This window comes from Thamnophis elegans, chromosome 6 (genome assembly GCF_009769535.1).
Source record: "Thamnophis elegans isolate rThaEle1 chromosome 6, rThaEle1.pri, whole genome shotgun sequence".
Classification (NCBI taxonomy): Eukaryota; Metazoa; Chordata; class Lepidosauria; order Squamata; family Colubridae; genus Thamnophis; species Thamnophis elegans.
The window spans coordinates 26,524,778-26,544,803 of NC_045546.1; the positions used below are offsets into that span (position 1 = coordinate 26,524,778).

Consider the following 20,026-nt stretch of genomic DNA (forward strand, 5'->3'; position numbering starts at 1 on the left):
CCCCCCCATTGCTTTAGGCAGGTAACGATGGTTGATTTCAGGACTTATTGGTCAAGTTAGAAAAATGTGCAGGAACAACTTCATTGATTAAATGTGCAGGAACAATTTCATTGATTAATTATTTATATATGAGATCTATGTTGCTTTTCTTCTAGGACCTGAAGGTGGCATACATAGCATTACTGCCTTCAGTTCTTACAACAGCTTTGCAGAGTGAAATGGACTGAGAGGTAGTACAGGGCTTGGCTATCATGGTTAAAAATGGACTTGAACCTGAGTTTCCTATGTTCTAGCCCAGTACCTAGTCCATCAGACCACAATGTAATATGAATTATTCTGCTCACTATTGGCAGTATTACATATATTACACATGGTTGCTACTTCTAGGGAAAAGCGGTTTCAAAGGCAAATTTAAAAGGGAGAAAAGTAACATGTACGTGAACAATTTCCCCTGCTCTGTTTTCCATTCTTTGCAGGCCTCTTCTTTCATTTTGTTAAGAATAAAAACTCATCTGGAATCCTGAAAAACAGAAAATCAGCCACAGAGAGAAGTGCAGGAACAAATTAAGAGGCAGTTTTCTCTATTTCACACCCCACTCAAGCTATTTCACTTTAGAAGCAGCGGCAATTGGAGAATTAAGATTAGGAAAGGCAGTTCTGAAATAGATCAAAAACTCATCTAGTTCAGGAATTTATTTCCAAGTTGACCAGTAAGTATATAAATAGTTGCATTATCCTTATATATCCCGATGATTGGTACAAAAAACCTGATTAGTAGTTGTGATCAATAGCCTTACCCTCTATCATTTTAATGTTAAAACTCTCTGCTCCCTAGCAATGTATTCCACAGATTACAAATTATTTGTGTCACAAATTTCCCATAATTCGGCTTCATTGAACATTGGTTGGGGTGCCCTGAGAAACAAAACTTTGATCTTATCTACCTCTTCATCAGCATGAATTTGTTGTATATAATTCAGCTGTGCAAATTTGGCATTTGACTCAGAAGACGTACTTTGCACGCCGACCCGGTAGTAATGCCAGCAGGAACCCACCCGTGATACACCTCTTTCAAATTAAACATGTAGTATTAGTCTTAACATGCAATTGCAGCTTATACTAAGATTGTCCTTCCCTAAAGCAAAAAGGGCGATAGGTTTTTTCTACCTTCAACATAGGACTTTTGGAGACGAGGAAGTGGGTTTCATGAAAGAGCCGAGGTGGCGCAGTGGTTAAATGCAGCACTGCAGGCTACTTCAGTTGACTGCAGTTCAGCAGTTCGGCTGTTCAGCAGTTCGGCTGTTCAAATCTCACCGGCTCAGGGTTGACTCAGCCTTCCATCCTTCCGAGGTGGGTGAAATGAGGACCCGGATTGTAGTTGGGGGCAATATGCTGACTCTGTAAACCGCTTAGAGAGGGCTGAAAGCCCTATGAAGCGGTATATGTCTAACTGCTATTGCTATTGCTAAAATTGTGCTATTTCCACTTTTCAGTGGCAGTTTATGTTGTGCTCATTCTGTGCTTGCTGCATTCTCATTCATATAGCATTAGTTAGATTTAAGATTTTACTTCGGAAAATGTCAATTTGAGAAAGAGCCTGTATTCTAGAGGTTCTCTTTTCAGGACTGGAATGATGAGTTCATGTTCATGGTTGCTTTCATGTGTGCTTTCCTAGTCATTATCAGCAAGCAAAATGGCCAGGAAGCTCTCCATCATATTCTCTAATCTACCATAATACTTGCACTTCACAGTCACTACTCACAAATTGTCACATTTTTGTTTTCAGGGTTGAAATGCAGAAAATGAAGATAATCCGACCTTCCCCCAGTATAGCCAAGTATACTATGATCTTTCATACTAGAGACCAAGGCAATGAGGCAAATGGCCAAAGGTGAGTTAAGAAAACTGTATCTATGAAGCAAATTCTACTGAAGAATATAATTAGTGACAGGAAAAATTAGGCTGTGGATTGTGTTCCTGATAGATACAGTATGTTTGGGAGATTTGGATATCTGAGAATGGATGGATTGAAAACAAAATAATTTATTATACAGCCTCAAGATGTGTATTTTAACATATGACTTAATATGTGACCTGTTTTTTCTTTCTCTCCTACCTCCATTAAAATCTCTTCAGAATGAATCTCTTGCGTCAGGTGTCTCGAGTATGGAAGACCGATGGGCTAAATTCATGCTCCTATAAACTGCTTTCAAAAGAATACAATCTTTTATATACAAATATTACAGTGGATTTTGGAAGGCAAACTAAGTTTTCATAACCATTTCTTATAGCTAATAAATTTTATTCAAATGGACCAAAACAAAGTAATGACTTGAGCTACAGCAGTGAAATATTTCATTTTCTGTTGGTGGACACTCAACAAGTTCTTTACACATGGAAAGTTTTTAAAACTGTTAGATTTGTTAGTTACTCTCTTTTGAGCTATAAGACAACGTTGAAATTAAAGACTTTCTTTGGATAAAAGTAATCCTTTATAAAGAATTCTATAGAACATTTTTTTGAAATGAAGAGATATAAGAACAATTCAACTGTTAATTTTTCAATGAAACAAGATTTTTTTTTCAGTCCAACTTTTTAAAATGTCATTTTTTCAGTTGAAGAACTGTTCATCATATTCTAAATGGGGTGGTACATAATTTCTTTTTCTTAAACAAGGAAAAAATAAAATTTTGAATAAAATTTAACCTGTTGATCTTCAGTTTTCATATTTATCCGAATATCTGTCAGTTTAAGAATGTGAAAATTTACTACTAAAAGAAATTGATTACTCTGTGTTTTCCATTTTTCAAAGGATAACAGCCAAACATATTTGCATAGAGTACATAAGTAGATAAATTGACATTAAAATGATAGCATACACCTTTGCAAGGTTAGAGTGCAGAATGGTCTTAAAATGCAGTGATATTTCTTCAGGATGGAGGGGAAAGCTGGAAGACAATTAATGCAACTAATGAATATAAAATATTAGTACTAAACATAGAAATGGTTCTATGGTTAAATGCAAAACATTATATTTTTTTTAAAAATGAGCATAAAAATAAATTGTGTTCCAGCTACCAAAGTCAAATTATTTTTATATTGTCAAGGTGGCTACTAGCAAACCACATAAATTTGAAAGGCAAACAATCCTTATTTTCTCAGCTGATTTACAAACGGACAGAGGGAAATAGATTCAACATTGGTGCTTTGAACAAACAGCAATCTTGCTTACAGTAAATATTTATAGATTTCCTATTCTGCCTTTCTATAGGAGGGCTGCTATGATGATTCAGTGAGCTATATATATGAGATATAATACAAGGTAAATCTCCATTTCCATTAATTCCATATTTTTAATATGATAAATAAACAACTTCTCTGTCTAATCAGTTTCAGTCTACACAAATATATCAAACTTTTAAAAATAACGAGACCCCAATGAAATGTGTTTTAAAAAAGCACATAATCAGTTCATTCAAATACTTACATGTTTATTAATACTTTTAAATTGTTTCTTGAAATTCACTAAGATATTTTTAAAATAACACCTAATTAACATATAATTAAAAAAATACTTTCTTAAAGTATTAAATTCTTAAAATATGGGTATAGAAAACTGAATTTTCTAATGAAAAACCTTTCAAAAAGAGACCCACAAGTCAATTCCAAATTCATATATTTCCTGAAAAATTGGTAACAAGTAACATTAACATAACTTTTTTTAAAATATTTGCTATGCAGAAGCATTGTGCAAATTAGAAAAGAGCACAGGATTCAGTAGACATTTTGCAATTATTCATAGACCAATTTGTTGCTGGTACTTGACAATTCCTATAGCAGAACTATAGCTTCTAGCTTCTGACAGTTTACTGCAGAACAAGATAGGATAATTTCTATGTTGCTAATGTCAATGAAGCAAAACCAATCTACCTCAGATATGGTTTCTTTATAGTGTATTTGGCTCCTGCTTAATTGGTCAAATGCATGCAAAAACAATGTTCTCTTTCCCCTTCTTGCATTCCTGGTGACTTTAGCTTGTAAAAAGCTCTAGGATTTGAAAGCTTCAGATGATGCCAAAGTCAAGTGTTATTCCTTTTTCTTTGACTTGGAGGTGGTAATGCTGGTGTGGCTCCAATATCTACCACAATGTGTGTATAAAGATGTTTTTTCTTCTTTTCTAAGAGTTTGAAGACAAGGGAATTTGTTCCATCATCTTTCCATGTTTGGGAAGTATGCAATTTAGCAGGCCTAGGGAAAGGAAGATTCCACTTTAGATAAACTAGGAATATTTTACATATAGAAATGCAAATCAAACAATGTTTCATTACTAACTTTTTAGAAAGGGAAAAGGAAATTGTTTCTCGTATTACAAAATAAGCATAGGCAAATGGAAATTTGTTTCTAACATATTGTTAGGAAGAACCTTTGTAAGAGGAAAAATTAATATTATTAAGGATATACTGTATATCAGAGGTTCTTCATGAATGGAGCAAATATTATGCAAATATATAGTCAGAGTTTAGGAAAGTAATCTAGGTGAGATCCCAATCATATATAGTCATTTGGGCTAATTAAAAAAAAGTGAATTATAGCCAGAGAACCTGATTTTGGTGAAAAACATTTGTCCTGACTGAGATTTCATTGATGCAACTTGAATTGGGATTGCACTTCATGTTCTAATTTATCATGCAAAACCCCAGACAATGGGAGAAGTGGGAAAAGGAGGGATAGAGCCAGGGATAGAGCCAGCCTTCTCTTATTCTAACTAACTAGATGTAACAAATGTTTATTTTCAACCCATGTGATTGGTGTTCTGTTGCTTTTGCCTTTAAGAGAATGTTTACTTTTGAATATTGGAAACCATTTTTTGAAATATGTAGATAGGATTTATAGATATATCTCCCTCACTTCCATAATAAGCAATTTATCATATACAAGATGGAGTGGAGTTTCTAGGTAGATGATACAATTACTAACCACACTGCACTTCTGTTTGTCAGTTCCAATAAAGCCTCAATTCACACTCCCAGAATATATATTACAGGTACTATACCTAAATGTATTTGCTCTGGTTGGCTAATATTTAGTTAAAATATTTAGCCCTGCCAATGACTACAAACATTCCTTTTTTTAAAAATCATTTTTTAAAAGGAGCCTAGGTAGCCTACAGAACTTACATACAAATAAATTATATTGCTACTTTAATTAGATTTTAAATTTTATGAAAATGTCAACAATAAGTTAACAATTATTGAATGTAACATTAAAATTAATCACCTTAATTAATCACCAAAGGTCCTCTGGAAGAACCATATTTCTACTTCAGAAAGGCCAACAGTGACTGTTGTGTGAGAAGGCAAGCTATTCAGTTACGACAGTGCTGAAAAAATAACTTGGCAATGGAGTTGCTGGTCCCAATTGTCACAAAGAAAAGACTTCCTGTAGTGATTAGTCTCTTAAACCGTACTGATAAATTTATTGGCAACCAGAGTAGCATTGATACAGTATCTACATTTATCTATTACATCAATGCTGCAGGAACTGCTCTGGTTACTCACAACTAACCACAGCACTTCTGCCACTGCATTCTGGATCAAATGCATAAGATAGTTTGACTTCAATTTAAATTGATATATGATAGGAATTTGATCTGCAGTGTTATGCATGAACAATACTTCACATAAGGGAGGGAAAATTATGATTGAATTTGAGTGGAAAAGAAAAATAAATAAATACGATCACCTTTTTAGATTCAGCAAAGGGCTAGGTGTTTGTTCATAACCCATCATTTTGTAACGTCCAACATGAAGAGGAACCTGAATTATTTTCATTCCTGCTATATGGATCCTTTTTGAAAAACATGGTAGGAAAATTACTTCCTTAATAAGAAAACAGGCAAATGTACAATTGAAAAAGTTATGGCAACTACTTTTTAGACAGTAAATAATGCTTCTCCCTTTTCTGGGTAAAATAAATTAATAGCTTTAAATATTCCTTACAGTGCCGACCACTTTTTTAAAAAAGTCTTTTGAGAAGAAGACTAAAGAAGTGCTGACCACATTTTGTTAGTCTTTTGAGACACCCACCCCCCCACAACTGGGTTTCATGTGGGTGGGTTGGGTGATATTGTCTGTATGAGTATATATGGACAATTGAAAGCATGCTGTTAATTTTCTCTAAGGGAAATATTGCAACAGCAAAACTAAGACTAGTTCTTAAGTGTAGTCTGATAAGGTGGTTGGCAGAGTAGTATGAGAAGTGCAACACCAGGAAGAAAATACGCAGATGAGAATCTTGGCTCTTCAGCAAGTCACTTATATTCATATGAAAGAAAGAAAGAAAGCTTGTTGTATGTTATTTTAGAAATAAAATGAACAGATTGAATTATGGGTGGTTTTTTATAAGTACAGAATTGAAGTTTGGTTGCAAAATGAGTGAATGATGCAAGAAAAGTATGTATCAATATAAATGTGAGCAGAAAGTTAGAAACTAAATACAATGACATTTTGGTTATTTAATGCATTTATGGAAAAATCTATATAGAACATTTACAGTGGTGGAGATGGAAGCATAGATAATGCTTTTGTTTACAGATGATGCCATAAGCCAAAAAACCAAATTATATGAAGTAAATGTTAGGTTGTAAAAAAGAATATGAATATGAAAAGTAATGTTTTGAAGACAAAGATCAGTTGAAAATGGAGTTACACATAATGGGTGAAAAACTTGTAACATCCGATTTCTCATATAGTTGGTACAATGTTTATTAAAGATGAGGGGAAAATGGTCTTACAATGCAAGAGTTTATCACCAATACTTGGACTGAATTCCAGTATGTATGAATTCTTACTTTCTGTGATGTTGTACAATTTGTTTTCAAGCTTGACTCCCCCTGTTTAGATGAAGGAAAAGGGTGCAAAGAACTGCAATTAAAAAAATATAGACGTCCCATGAACGGAACTCAAAATGCAGTTCTTGGAGTAAAAAGTCATTCAATGTATGACAGGAAAAATACTCAGTTATGTGTTTTAGCAGGAAAAAAAGACACCCTTGGAAACTAATAACATGTATGTGTTCCTCAAACTGTTCCTTAGTACTTGCTATGTTTCTGCCTTAACTTAAATATGTTTTTTTTAAAAAAAATATTTTTAAGACTTAACCTCTAGTATAGGCTGTATTTCTAACGTTGACTTTGGGCCCTATGTTGGTACCACAAAGATTATTGATGGCAGCCCAAAGCTTTGTCTTATGTATGTATGGTATTGTAATTGCTATAAGAGATGCAATCAGTAATTTTGTTAGGTTTCCTATATCCTGATATTTGAATTTTGAGATTATTCCATTGTTTCACTCTATATTTTTTATAATAAAATGTTATACTAAAATATTTAAGCATGTCTGGTACTGATCATAGTGAAAATATTATTTCTTGGTTATAATGCACTTGCTAAGGGTAGCCATTTTGAATCTTCTTCAAAAGCTTTTGAGGATATTGTAGTTTTTATTACTTTGAAAAATGGTATAAAGCAGTCATCTGAAATAAAATGCAGTAAACTTTCAGTGGCCTTCTCTTAAGTTACTTAATTTATTAACCTACCCATATTTTAATTCTGTTAGATGACAATCTAAATTACAACTTTTGAAGTAGCTGAAGGAAAAATAATTTGATATATTGTGAGAAATAGATTAAATACTGAGTGGATGTATATTAGATTTTCTATAATCTAACAATGTTCCAAACTGATTGCTAATAATGAAACTATTACAACTGACAGGTATAATTTGGCAGCAGCTGGTATGCAGCAGGAATGTCAGAATATGCTTGATAGAATTGTGCTAGAATTGCAGTTTCTTTTGAAAGGCATGGACAAATGATAAAATATAGTGTTTACTTTCTTTTGAGAAGCACTTTTTGAAATTATGCTTATCCTAAAATATTAAAATGCATGGGAAGAATGTTTTAATTTCAGGTATGTGACTATAAAATCACACACAGCAAAGAAGTTCCAGCATTTGCATGATTTAAAATGGTCCAAGGACTTAAGTATTTATTACAGTAATAAAGTAAAAACAACAATAAAGTTAAACATTTTGTATATTGGACAGTAGCCAGTCTTAATAATTCCAGATTTATTGATGCTAACAAAATCATCAGATTGGATCTTAAATTAGACTTAAGAATTTTAGTTAAGAGCTTCCATCACTAAGACAGGTTATTGTATTAGGAGCCTATAGAAGTAAAGCAGCACAGTACCTTTTAATTTAGCATATGGACTGTGATAAAATCACAATAGTCTTAGGTTTTGGTACCGAAGCTAATTTAAAAAAAAACATATAATGTACACATGGATAAGCTTACCAATGAAATATCAGCATGGCAAATTGGTTGATTAAAAAATGAAGAGATACCCAAGTTTTGGAATAGAAATGAGTGTTTTGGAAAAATAGGCAAAAGCTGTTAAAAATATTCTAGTAATTTACTAGTAAACTAGAATTAATTTTGACACGATTCCAATTGAACAGCTATTTACTATAGCTGACTGATACAGAAGTAGGAAGATAGCAATAGCACTTAGACTTATATACCACTTCACAGTGCTTTTGAGCCCTCTAAGCAGTTTCAAGAGAACTTGAAATGCTAAGATAAGCAAGACAATATGTGATGATATTCATATCATTTCAACCTTTAAAAATGATGTTTATAATATGTTGTACGATGGCCTTAGTTTCATTTTTCTTCAAACAATTTTAGGGATAGGTATTAAATGGCATTATTTGATTGGAGAATACTTTCTACATATATAATATTCACTAACAATAGCTGATGAAAAAAGGATGTCTTTGTTGCTTCTTTAATACCCACAATATGTATCTTGCTTAAAACTTTAATGCTTGAACATACTTTAACATTTCAGTAAATAAATACCTTTCTGCAATGTCGTCGTCTTCATCAAGATGCTCCCAGTATGTGTTTGGAAACCCATTTATCTTCATGTAGTGGTCTGGGGTCAAAGCAGTAACACCACCAAAAACAGACGAATATGGCAGGCTGCACAGAAAAATAAACTTAATGCATGTGATTTTATAAGTAAATACACACGGATTCATCATACAAGCAAATGCATGTGGGTACTTTTTCTTTACTCCAGCCCTTTCACTGTACAATATATTGCATTAATTAGAATTCTATTGTTGATGCTTTTTGTGGTACTAACCTAGGAATGAACATAGGGAAATCAATGTGCTTTAACAGTTAAAATTCTGGACAGGGACCAGAAAGACAAATTTTAAATTCTTAACAGGTGACTTTAGGTCAAGGCAGATATATTTTACAAGCTGTTGTAGTTAAGGTAATATAACAGAAGAGACCTATGACCTAGAGAAAAGGCAGTTATGCAATAATTAAATTGTGAAATAATTATTATAGAAACTTCAAGTCTTCAATAAACTTAAAAGCAAATTCTATATATAATTCTGAAATAAATATAAATCCTTTTAGATATATAGGGTTGATGTCTAAATAATTATATTTAATATTAGAGTTTAAAACACAACTAGGAAAATATTTCAGCATCTGAATTTACCCATATTGCAAATTATAAAGTGACTATGATTTCTGAAAATCATTGATAGTCAAATAAAGTAAGTTCACCCAGTAATTTTTTAAAAATAAGATACTTATGCGCTGCCACACTTAAGTATTATTCCTAAATGTTTAAAATGTTATTCAAAAAATATATAAATTCAATCCAAATGAAAACACATCTCCTGGACAAAACATGAAAAGCGTCTGGAATTAATTTTTAAAAAGTGAAATGCATATAAATCTAAATGTTTATTCATTATAAATTATTCAAATAATGAATTAGTAAATATATTCAATAAACCACATTTGTTCAGATTATTTTATTTCATAAGATATTTACTGTCATATTCTTAGACATTACCGGTAATATAACTTGTCAATAGCAGTGGATAAGTGTTTGGGATAATATTTATCACAGACATAAAGATTATAGTCATTTTCTGGAATAAGATCCATATTATGTAGAAGCAGACAGTCCCAATCATTCTCTTTCATGGCCTCATGGATGCCAACATTAAGGAGCTTTGCTCTGTTAAATGGACCAGTTCCAGCCTGGAAAGAAAACATGCCACTCAATCAAGCAACATAACAACATTGAAATCTGACAGCAATGCCTCTTCATAATAACTGTATTGTACTCATTTTGCAAAAAGCTTCTGGTGTGATTGGATGAGTTGTGTTGGTATTGGATGATCAGTGATTGTGAAAATTGGATAACTTGTTAGTCCTATATTCATAAAAAATAAAAGTAATGTTTTATCTGTGATTAACATACAATCTGAATACTGGGAAAAGAACTAGGGAGGCGAGACAAAGTAGTCTAAGATAGCAAAAAATAAAAATCAGGAGTAGCAATTTTTTTGATTAGATTTCAACAAGGTGCATAAGCTTAATGAGCTTCAACACCATTTACTAGAAGCACTCAAATGCAAGATAAAGGGGCTGAACAACGAGCAGATAAAATAGAATAGGAAGGAAAATACGTAATGCATGTTCACAAAAACAGCAAAGGACATAATTTGAAACAGGAGAAAAAACATTCAACACTCAGACAAGATTCTTAGTATCATCATGACGTGTGTGTGTGTATGTGTGTGTGTGTGTGTGTCCCAGTTTTGGGGAGGACTTGATAGGTGGATAAATTGCCAAATTTAGTCTAAACATCTAACTATGCAATGAACTATAATAAAAAGAATGTATTAAGTTTGTATGCTGCCTGACTTTCAATAACTCTGGGAGGCTCCAACAATCAGAATCAGAAATTACAAAAAAAACCCCATTAAAAATAAAGCACAATTGAGTCCATCACTGAAATCATTGATAAAAAGCCAGGTCTTTGTGACTCTTTTAAATAACAGAAGAATAGGGTCCATTTGGTTCTCGCATCTCGTATTGCACTAAAGCTATGCATGAAAATTGCATGAGAGTCCACTGTAATATACAGAATCATCATGTTTCATTTAATATCTCTAAAATACATGTTTGATTTTCAATTAGATACTCCCCCAAATGCCCTAAAATTAAATAGTAAAACTAACAATTTTCAAATGAGCTTTGTTCTTCAGTACTCTATTCATATTAACAGGAAATATAAATGGAACATTTTTCAAAGGAACATCAATACAATGATTTGGATAAGACTGTAATCATAGTTTCTCCCAGACTGACATAGAAACTGCTTGATTTATTGGAATATGAACCATGCATATTTTGAAAAGTGTTATCACTGTTGAGATTTCATCTTTCTTTATAATGTATGGAGCAGTTTCTATGCAGTTTTATGAGGACTTTAAAGCAGCCTTCTCCCATGTATGGCTTCTCAGAATCTATATACTACTAAAACCAGTGTCTATAACCTTTAACTGAAAAGATACACCATAAGCAAAACTGTTTCAACCAAATGGGTACATTAAATGGGCTACCTTACAGAATGCATCAAAAATCCAGGAACCATGAATCACATAAAATTAAAATTTGGAAAATTTTATAAAATATTATCATAAAAAATATTTTGACATAATACAAAATGTCACAAAACGTTTCCTATGGTCAGCTCCTAAAGTTAGACTGTACTATATATTCAATATAGGTTACTTTCAAGGCAGATGTTTCTTTGAATATTACCCTGAATTTTTAAGAAATTTTCAAGACATGCCCAGCTACCATTGAAGGCTTAAGGAATATGGTACGGAAATAGCTCTGAAATGATGACCTAAGGGATCATGGATTTGTCCAGTTTCCAAATCATATTGACTCAGACTTTGAAGGCCTATCCAGACCTGCTAATACAGTCAATAGAACTATATGTAACTATTCCCGGTATAATCAGATACCATCTGTGCTCTGTGCTTTCTTGATAGTTTGGCTTACCTGATGAATCAAGTAGATACAATAGCTAAGCTGTTGGCGTTGGAGAAAGGGATGAAGGTAATAGAGAAATTGGTGCAACTTCTTTTCACAGTTCCTGCATGGTACAATTATAGCAGTTTTGTAATGGGCTAGACAATGAGGTGGGCTGTAACAGCCACCCAATTGGACATATGGATTTTTGTGGATAATTGTTCTTTCACTATGTAGTGTATCAAAGGTGATGGTTAAGAGTCCCACTGCATAAAATATGGATTGACAAAGGAGAAAAAGAAAATTATGAAAAACTTAGAAAATTCAGCATGTCTGAAAAAAGATGATTTTTATCATTTTTTCTCTAGAAGTATTTCTAAATGTACTCTCATGGAAAATACTGGCTATGCTTGAGTATTTCATTAAATAATGTTTTAGCTTTACAGCATATGAACCCATATGAACTTCAGATCTCAACTATCCTTCAGCATAGCACTTAAAATTTCTTAAAATTTCTTTACGTATGAGCTAGTCAAGAAAGTCATTTTCAAAGCCTCAATTTTTCTTCTTTGGGTCAATTATGCAAATTTGTTTATGTTAGAACATTATGCCAAAAGCAGTTAATATAAAAGGAAAGGTTTTCTGAAGCCTAACTTATAGTCATATTGGAAAAGGTGAAAAAAAAGAAATGAAAACCGCTATTATTTTAAACACTAAATCATGTCCCATTGATTTTTTTCAGTATGAAAATCTGTACAAATACTCATTAAAAAGTTAATAAACACCCTTCTTGCAAAAGTATTTGAATTTTTAGTTCTATCATATTTAATCTAGGTATACATATTTTTCCATGGTAAGTAAAATCACATAATGCATATAAATTGCAAAGAATACAATTTCCAATTAAACCATTCAGATCAAGTCAGATATTACATGCCTTATATTTGGATTGAAAATTCATAATGGCATTGCAATATATAATTTTAGTGCAAAACTAATGGTTTTATAACAGGAGTAAAATTCATCAAACAACAGTTTGCTGGCACATTTTGATTGCTGATCAAAATGAGTTGAGCAAGCTTTTTGAAATAGAGTAGAGGATATATTGTATTATGGTTCCCTTGCCTTTCTACCTTACTTTACCATACTGTTATCTATGCTTTGTATTTAAACAAAATGCCAGACTATAAACACTATGGACACAACTACTGAGATTTTTAAAAAAGGTTTACAGAAATATTCATCTAAATCTATTCCTAATGCATTAGTGCAAGTAAAACAATGTATAATTGAGTACAAAAATAATTTGTACCACAATAAAAAGACTTGTACTTACTGTTTTGCCAGAGATGGGAAAAGAAAGCAACTTTGATTACCATTTTACTACATTATATTTTAATCTTATTACTATTTTGGGATGTCTGTAAACAGGATCAGGAGCAGATTGGAATGAAAATAGTGAAATAAATTTGTGGTCATTTTACAAAACTACTCTGTATTATTTTGACCTACCTTTTAGCAAACAGCAACAGCAGCTATTAATGCATATAGTAGTAGTAGCAGCCATGTTCGCAACAGAGAGACCTCCAGAAAATGAATAGGGGAAATCCATACCAATTATTGTCTAGTAAGTTTTGGGATCTTGTGTAACATGGTGCACTTCTAATCACCATTGATAGACAAGAGTTGTCACAGAAGAACAAAAATAACCATGTATAGCTTTCAAATGCTAGTCAAATCATACTGACACAGATCAGCTTATTAGACAAAAAAAAAATAACCTGTATTGTGCGTATTTCATACATACCAAGTATATTTGACTGTGATGTACAAGTCTGCATAGTGGTCTTTTGAGGAGCAGGAGTAAATAAACTAAGATTTATATAGACATCCTCTGATTTTGAGTAGTCCAATGACTTATGTATTTCTAAATGACCCTGAAATAAAACTGAACTGCTGCCTCGGTAAAGTATCAAGACGAATATAATTTGAAAGATTACCAAGAGAAGCAGAAAGCAAGAATTTTCTGCTCGAGAAAAATTCATTTTCTTCATAAAAAAAATTACTTCTTTAGTTCTTCAGAACTTTCCAGTGTTTTAACTTTGCAGGTACTGTAGCTAAAGTTTCAGTAAATGACTCTTTGAGGTAACTGAGTATGGAAATTGTCATTTTTCGGAAGTATTCTAGATTCTCAGCATGATTTCTTTAAACTCACAGGACGTTCTAGATCAAATGCTTTATATTTTAACCATCTTTGGTGAATCAATTCTTCCATTATCCAATCTGCAATTATAAGGGAAAAGCAGTAAAAATTAACTAATAATATAGAGCTTAAATACAAACAACCCTTCCAATTATATATTGGATTTATATAACAATTATATACCAAATAGGTTATACGTTATATACCAATTATATATCAAAATAGTTATGCGTGCCTAGTATTGATGCTCAAATATAGGAATTCCTATAACTCTTAATATTCAATTACAATTATACAATTCTGAGACATTGCTCAAGTTTTTTTTAATATTGTGAAGTGTCTTTTAAAAAACATTTTTCTTCTCTCCTTTTAATCTACCAACACGATAAACCTCCCTTCCTGATTTAAAATCAACTCATTTTTTGAGTAGATTGGTTAGGAAATATAGTTCTACATTCAGTCTCATTTATATACTTGCATTCTGTTTTTGCTACTCAAGAATATTTCTTCAGGACTTTTTGGACATGCTGTTGTAATTATATTAACTCAAACATACATCTCCAAATCTTGTGGTTTTTCCTTCAGGTTCAAATGTTAATTTGTTGATATAAATTATGAAGATAGACTTAAATCTAGTTTAGTGCTCTTTGCTTTATCTTCCTCATGCATCTGAAAATGCATGTTTCTTCCCTAAGGATAAAAAAGTTGAATGTAGTATTGGAATCTGCTGCTGGCTACTAGTCTTCTTTTTTCCAGAGAGTTAATTCTAAATGGTCTAATTTAGACCATTCTAAAGTTGACAAAATATTAATTTGAAACAGCAGTCAGAGACTAACTTCCTATTAATAAGCCTGGCATATTCACTGCTATATCTGATCCCCATAAAATTTTCTTCAATATAACTAAAAAAGGGATGTACTAAAAAAAAGATATACAGATTTTACTATTAGGGGAACATTTGTGTTTATATCCGTTTTCCTAACAGAAATCCTTTCTTCATAACTTATTCCAGTTTCAGTTTTATTATTTGTGAGGCAGGGGAAATGCGTGAACATTTAATTTTAGGCTGTGCTAAATGTATAACTAAGAGAAAATAATCTGTAATATAGTAAACTGGCAAGCTTGGCTAATGTTAAAGGCACATATGGTGAGGAAACTGAAGTTCTGAGAGGAAACTTTATTCCAGCAAAAAAAATAATTATTCGTCAGGGAAAAGCCACCATGTGAGAGAAAGAGGACAACAAACATTTATGAAAATTTTTCTATCAATGCTGAGGAAGGCAAAAAAAAAAACGTTTTAACAAGACGCCCTCATCGCAAAGCAAAACAATAAACTTCGTTACGATTCTCCTGCTGGTCCAAAGCAGCTGTCAATTTAACAGAAAGGTCCTTCTCCCAAGAATTTTTGGAGGGAGAGTCTGTGCCTTAACTTTTTCAACGCTTGCCTGCGTAATTGGGCCTGAGGTAAAAAAATAAAAATAAAAAAATAAATAACTACTTTCTGCGGTGCTGTTTTCGCCTGCCTGGTGAATTACGCTAACAATTCCACCACTTTCCCTCACGCCATCGCCGTTCGAATTAATCTTCTTCCGATCCGAAGTACCGCCCCTTAAACCTCAACTTCTCCTTCCTCGACCCCGGACAGACCCACCTCAGAAGCCGCACCGGCGAAGCACTTCGAAGCGGTGAAGCAAAACCACCTCACCAGCCCGCCTTCGAAACGCGCACGAGGAACTTCCTAGAAGCAGCCGCCGTGGGGCCACGCCCCCTTTTCTTATTATTATTTTTAAATGAAGGAGTGTCTAGGACTACATGTACCAAGATGCAACGCAACATCTAGGCCTTTCCCGAGTTAAAGCAGGGCATGCTGGGAATCAGAGACTGGAAGAGAGGGCTTTGCATAAGCGGCTTTCGGGGGAGGTTTGCATTAAGAAGTGCGTGACGCAAAGCGGTGATACAAACTTTGGCTTTTCTTTAGATTTCTTTTTAAATGACATACACGTGCTCTTTTCGTTCCTTATATGAATAGCACCCTATGTTTTCAAGTTGTCATGGTTCGCATCTCCCGCGAAGTAAAACCAAACCAACCAAGTTATGGCTTACTGTACTTAAAGTAAATGTAAAGTCAAAATGTGCTTTTTTAAAAGCCAGTCCCACTGAACTTCACTCGCTATAGAATAAGCAGTTTTAAAGTTTATGGGATTGAGAGTTTTTTCCCCAAATGTCATCACTCTGCTTAACAACTGATTCCCACAACACTGTCAATAATTTACTAAAACTGTATTACTATTCTTTTCTTCTTTCCTAGTATCTATCTCTCCCCACTTCTGACTATAACCATGTTGCTTGTTTCTTTCAATTTATATTTTTATTTGTTTCCTAGTACGATTTGATAGCTTATTTGTAACCTTGACTATCACTAAGTCCTGTAACTTTATTCTTGATGAATGTATTTTATTCTCCTTATGTACACTGAGAGCATATGTACCAAAGACAAATTCCTTGTGTGTCCAATCACACTTGGTCAATAAAGAATTCTATTCCATTCCATTCCATTCTATTGTATAGGGGATGGGAAATGTGAATGGGTCTAGTCCTATGAAAGGGATCTAGGAGTCCTATTGGACAACCACTTAAATATGAGCCAGCGGTGTGCTGCAGTTGCCAGAAAAAGCCAATGAAGTCCTATGTGCGCCAACAGCGGGACAGTATTAAGGTCATATGAAGTATTAGTACACTTTCTATTGCTTTAGTAAGATCATACTTTTTAATACTGCATCCAGTTCTTGATCACCATGACTAAAAAAAAAAGATGTTGAAAAAGAGGGCAGAGAAGAACAACAAAGATGGTTAGGGTGTCGGAGGCTAAAATATATGATGAATAGTTGCAGGAATTGGGTATGTCTAGTCTAACGAAGATAATTACTAGAAGTGACATGGTAGTAGTCTTCCAAAATTTGAAAGGCTGTCACAGAAAAAAGCACCTGCAGGCAGGACAAGAAGCAATGGATTGAAACTAATCAAGGAGTGATCCAATCTAGAACTAAGGCAAAATTTCCTGACAGTTCCAACCTCCCTTACAACTGTTATTCTGTATGTCAAAATTTTTACAAAGAATACAATCCTCAAAATATTTTTTCACTATCGGGGAATATACAACTATAAATAACAATTATTATGGGGCTTTTTAAGACTCAAGGCTTGTGACAACAGAGGATTGATTTCTCAATTTGATTCTTTCTACTTCCACTTGGTTCTCACTACATTCTACATCAATACAGTTTTGTTTATTTTTGTTCATGTAAAATCAATGATCTAAATTGGATCCATAAGTGGAAAATCTGAAATAACTCTTGTTATTATATTTTAACTGGCTTGTTTTTCTGCCTTTAATGAAAAATGATAATTTATCTGATTATTTTAAAGATTCAATTATAATTGATACATTGATTATGTGCCATCAGGTCATTTTTCACCTGATGGATTTTCTCCATGAACTACCAGTAATTTCACCAGGGCTGCAAAAATTGGATGTTCACTAGATGGCACTAAAGATTTAGAGTGTTCTGTATACTTTTGTCACCATCTTATGGTAATTTTGATTTTGCACCCTAGCTACTGCAGCCCTAATTGCACTACTGTACGATATTGTGATAGCATTGCATGAGGCGTTGTCATTGTCTTCTCTCTTTAAAAAACACTGATTGGCAGCTGCGCTGCTAGTATGACTGAATTATCTTTATTTTATGAGTGCTTGTCAAACCCAGAACATTTTTGTCAAAGGGAAAATAGAAACCAAATAAATCCCTATAATTAATTTTTACGCAAAGTACAATTCTAGATGTTAAATGTTTACATTTAATTTTAATCCACAGTTGTCCACTGTGGATGGAGAACTGAAAATCCCATACTCCTATCCACCAACCTTTAGCTGTTGTTCCATTCCCAGAGTGAACTTATTTATTTTTATTTGTGTGTGAGTGTGTATGTGTATTTGGTGTTTTAGTGTTAACTCCAGGTGAATGTCTAGACAAATCTCTGCAATTTTCTTGACAAGATTTCCAATTAAGAAAGGGATAATGACCCATAGGGTGATCAGGAGAATAGAAATATTTGAAATTGTTCAAATGCATTCAAAATGAGATGTTTCTCTAAAGGATAGGCAAATATGGGGAAATTGTGAATAATAATTATTAATTGTGAATTAATAATTAAAAAAGGAAATTGAAATTGTTAGTGAGGAATATCAACCATTTCAATTAATTATACAAGGAAAGATTCTTGAGACATGCATTACTGGATGACAGTGTACGGTATATTATACTTTGGCTAAAAAATTTACATGCATGGTTTGGCCAAAATGTAATTTTGTTCAGGACATGAATATCAAAAGAAAAACTGCATGGGAAGTTGCCAACCCCTACTAGGAAAAGAAGAAGAGTCAACGTTAATTGGATTATTTAACAGGAAATTTTTAATCTTTTGCATCCTCCCAGATCCTACTTATAAAAGAATTATTTATTTATTTGATTGATTGGTAAGCTGTCCATTGTAAATTCATGGCTCTGGGTGTAAGCAAATAATTATCCATGCATGAATTTCAGTCTTTTTGAATTAAAAGGTTTTTTTAAAAAATGAAATGTTTTCACTGAAGCATGTGAAGGATATAGTAGCTATTCCGCACATCTACTGTGGGGTTTAGAGGAGGAAGAGGCGGAAAATAAAAAATATTATTCCAAATTTTATGCACCGAGCAAGAAACTATTTTCCTAGCCAAAAATCTATCTTTCTCATTTTTATGCATCTGCTTTAGAAACTAAAGTGATGCATTTTTGTAAAGAAATAGAACTAAATACAATCTTCAACAGAGCTTGAAATTAAGTTTGTGCAAAGTACTGTAAATATCTGAGGAAAGTGACAGCTTCTGTCCCCTGAATATAGCCTTCAAATATGTTTTTCCTTTAAATCAAAGTGGAGTTAGGTGAAAGAAGCAATAATAAAAATACCTTACCTATTTAATCAAGTATACATCAGCTCTGTACACTTGGTTGTCAATGTTAATTGCAAATGGAGACAGAAATGCTGGACTGAAATATATTCCCAAACTGTTTCTACTTACTCTGCAAAAAAAGAACTCTGTTTTTCTACTTTATTTTCAGGGGACTGACTGGCGAATTTAAAATTTTTGTTCTAGTGGTAAGTTCTTTGAACTTACTTTATACTTGCAAGTAGTAAAGTATGCACCTACTAGCTTTGCTTTCATTACACATCTTTCTGAGGCTTTGCTAGCTGCCCAAACCTCTCAGGCTAAGAAAGACCAGTGGAGGAGTTCACACACTATATCTTTCACTGCGATTTAATTAAGAAGCCCGGGAGACCAAAGGAAACATTATGATACAAACTTTAAACATATCATCATTAGAGGCATTGCAGCTAAGTAGAAGACCCTCATCTTCCAATTTATGAGAATGTGCCTGAAGTTCTGTTGAAAGAGGTTCTGAAAGAGAATTCTCTTTGATCGAATTGAATGAAGGCTGATAGATGGTTTCCATCATGGATTTAGGTCATCAGGTCCAAACTCCTGGCAGGAATACAAGTATCCCTGACAGATGCCTGACTAACCTTATGTTGAACATTTCCAATGACAGGGAGATCATCAATGATTAATGGTTCTTCTGTAGTCATTGATAGGAAAGTTTTTCAAATTATATCTCTCTTTCCATAATTTCATTTTTCATTTTCATTTTTTTCATTTTCCCTTTATTTGTATGCCGCCCTTTTCCCTGGGGGGACTCAGGGCGGCTCACAATTAAAAAAAAAAGGGGGGGGAGGACAAACAGTTTCCAACATACAGACAATACAACATATTAATAAAAAACACAACAGCCACACAATTC

At 33.2% G+C, this 20,026-nt stretch overlaps 2 protein-coding genes across 5 annotated transcripts in view; one reads left to right on the forward strand and one right to left on the reverse strand.

Annotated features, from left to right (window-relative positions):
• B4GALT4 (beta-1,4-galactosyltransferase 4) overlaps positions 1 to 3,077 on the forward strand; it is a 41,339-nt gene extending 38,262 nt beyond the window's left edge. For 2 of the 3 annotated variants that reach the window (XM_032219602.1, XM_032219603.1), the window contains exons 6-7: positions 1,787 to 1,891; positions 2,137 to 3,077. In XM_032219602.1, the coding sequence (XP_032075493.1) occupies positions 1,787 to 1,891; positions 2,137 to 2,278 (247 nt within the window). In that variant the 3' untranslated portion in view covers positions 2,279 to 3,077. Of the gene's footprint in view, positions 1 to 1,786; positions 1,892 to 2,136 lie in introns of those variants that run through there. The other variant, XM_032219604.1, reaches the window with a different exon arrangement.
• LOC116510158 (beta-1,4-galactosyltransferase 3-like) lies at positions 2,450 to 15,898 on the reverse strand. Of its 2 annotated transcripts, none has more exons than XM_032219599.1 (7): positions 15,781 to 15,898; positions 13,734 to 14,209; positions 11,957 to 12,192; positions 9,948 to 10,138; positions 8,927 to 9,049; positions 5,743 to 5,847; positions 2,450 to 4,248 (listed from the first exon to the last, which is right to left on the reverse strand). In XM_032219599.1, exons 2-7 carry the CDS (start codon positions 13,978 to 13,980, stop codon positions 4,080 to 4,082), a joined length of 1,071 nt encoding a protein of 356 aa, XP_032075490.1. In that variant the 5' UTR covers positions 13,981 to 14,209; positions 15,781 to 15,898; the 3' UTR covers positions 2,450 to 4,079. The 2 variants fall into 2 exon arrangements, with proteins under 2 accessions (XP_032075490.1, XP_032075492.1); XM_032219601.1 differs by lacking the exon at positions 15,781 to 15,898 and adding an exon at positions 15,628 to 15,754.
• Between the last annotated feature and the right edge of the window lie 4,128 nt (positions 15,899 to 20,026).

Excerpts from the sequence above, each read along its gene's own strand:
- LOC116510158 (XM_032219599.1), bottom strand. The coding sequence starts at position 13,980 with ATGAAGAAAATGAATTTTTCTCGAGCAGAAAATTCTTGCTTTCTGCTT. Across the intron at positions 12,193-13,733 it reads ATCACAGTCAAATATACTTG|TGGGACTCTTAACCATCACC; the intron begins GTATGTATGAAA and ends TATTTTATGCAG. Across the intron at positions 10,139-11,956 it reads GTATCTACTTGATTCATCAG|GCTGGAACTGGTCCATTTAA; the intron begins GTAAGCCAAACT and ends TTTTCTTTCCAG.